Source organism: Monopterus albus, unplaced genomic scaffold (assembly GCF_001952655.1).
Source record: "Monopterus albus unplaced genomic scaffold, M_albus_1.0 scaffold3.1, whole genome shotgun sequence".
In the NCBI taxonomy this organism is placed as follows: Eukaryota; Metazoa; Chordata; class Actinopteri; order Synbranchiformes; family Synbranchidae; genus Monopterus; species Monopterus albus.
In genome coordinates, this window is record NW_018127883.1 from 7,274,409 (window position 1) to 7,275,889 (window position 1,481).

At 41.5% G+C, this 1,481-nt stretch overlaps 1 protein-coding gene across 1 annotated transcript in view; it reads left to right on the top strand.

The window, feature by feature from the left end:
* The window catches only part of fam83ha (family with sequence similarity 83 member Ha), an 8,723-nt gene extending 7,242 nt beyond the window's left edge, over window positions 1–1,481 (top strand). The window contains 1 exon segment of the mRNA XM_020601324.1: window positions 4–1,481. Within this exon segment, the coding sequence (XP_020456980.1) occupies window positions 4–782 (779 nt within the window). The 3' untranslated portion in view covers window positions 783–1,481.

Consider the following 1,481-nt stretch of genomic DNA (forward strand, 5'->3'; position numbering starts at 1 on the left):
CAGTTGGTTCAGGTTTGTCCCCTAAGGATGAAAAAACTGAAACCAACATGTTTGCAGTGCATAACCCCAAGCAGATTACAACAGACTTGGACAAAATGCCAATACTCCAATCAAAAGAAACTTCTAGCCCAACTGAGCTTACCTCAAAAGTCACGGCAGACATTGAGGTGCCATGCAAAACTCCTAAAGCTGAAAACGCTTCTGAAAACCACCCATCAGAACCACCTGTACCTGCTGAAAATAGTAAAATGGACAATCAGAATGATATTAGCAAAGATCATGAATTGCCTGAACCTGGTGAGAAAATAAGGGAGGATACTGAGGCAAATTATGTCAGTAAAGGTACTACACATGAATCTGTCAGCAGTGAAAAAACAAATGACAACGTAAGGCAAAATAACTGCCATGAACCATCAGAGATCACATCAGATGAAGTCGTTCCTCTGTCACCACAGGCCAAGCAGCCAAAATCAAGCCAGTCTCGCTACCTTGCCTCAACAGCCAACGTGCTCTCAAGCAGCAACCTCAGAGACGATACAAAGCTGCTTCTTGGGCAAATTTCTGCTAATTGCCAAAGCAGAAACGAAGCCACCAAAGAGGCTCCTGTCACTGATGATGAGAAAGAAGATGAAGTTGACAAAAATGCCAAAAGGGAGAAAGGGAGAGGGACCAGGACACCTAGCAGAGAGCAGCCTAAGCCAGTGCAGGAGCGTGAGAAGCTGCTGGAGAGGATCCAGAGCATGAGGAAGGAGAGGAAAGTTTACAGTCGATTTGAGGTCTGAATAGGTTATTATGAGAGCTTCTGTATCAGTTAGCTATTTACTGTAAATATACTCCTTTGTTTGTCCTCTGGGATAAATCGTTTTGTGTCTGTACTACATTCACAGATGATACTGTGACTGGGCTCCAAAGAAAGTTGAGAGTGCACACAGTATGTGTAGAAAGAAGGTGAACAGAAGTAAAAGGTTATGAGCAAAACATTTTCTCAGCAAAGACACAAAGGTCAGAGGAAAGTAATACAAAAGGATACAAATCTATTGTCCCAGTTACAGGTTCCATGGTCAACAATGAGCTTCTGCCTACGGGTGACACACTGAACTGCTACTAGCATGAAGAGCACATTGGCTGAGAATACTGTGTGATCAATTCTGTATTTCTCCTGACTGCATGGGTAAAGTGCAATGTTTGCAGTGGATTGTTTCTATAATGTGGTCCGTGCTGCCTTTTCTTACAGCACTGCTAGCCATTACATTGTCTGTGGGTTTTAAGGCAAAATGTGATGGCAATGTGTAATCCTGTAGATAGGCTAAAGTAGTAGTTTTTAAAACTGTGATATAGTGTGCTTTTATTGTAGTATTTCACAATGGCCTTAACAGAGGATTTTTATTATTACATATATTTGGGAAGCAAGGAGATATGCAAATCCGTACAGAACTGTTGTTCTGGTGTAAATATAGACTGTAACTTTAATTCTTTGTAAT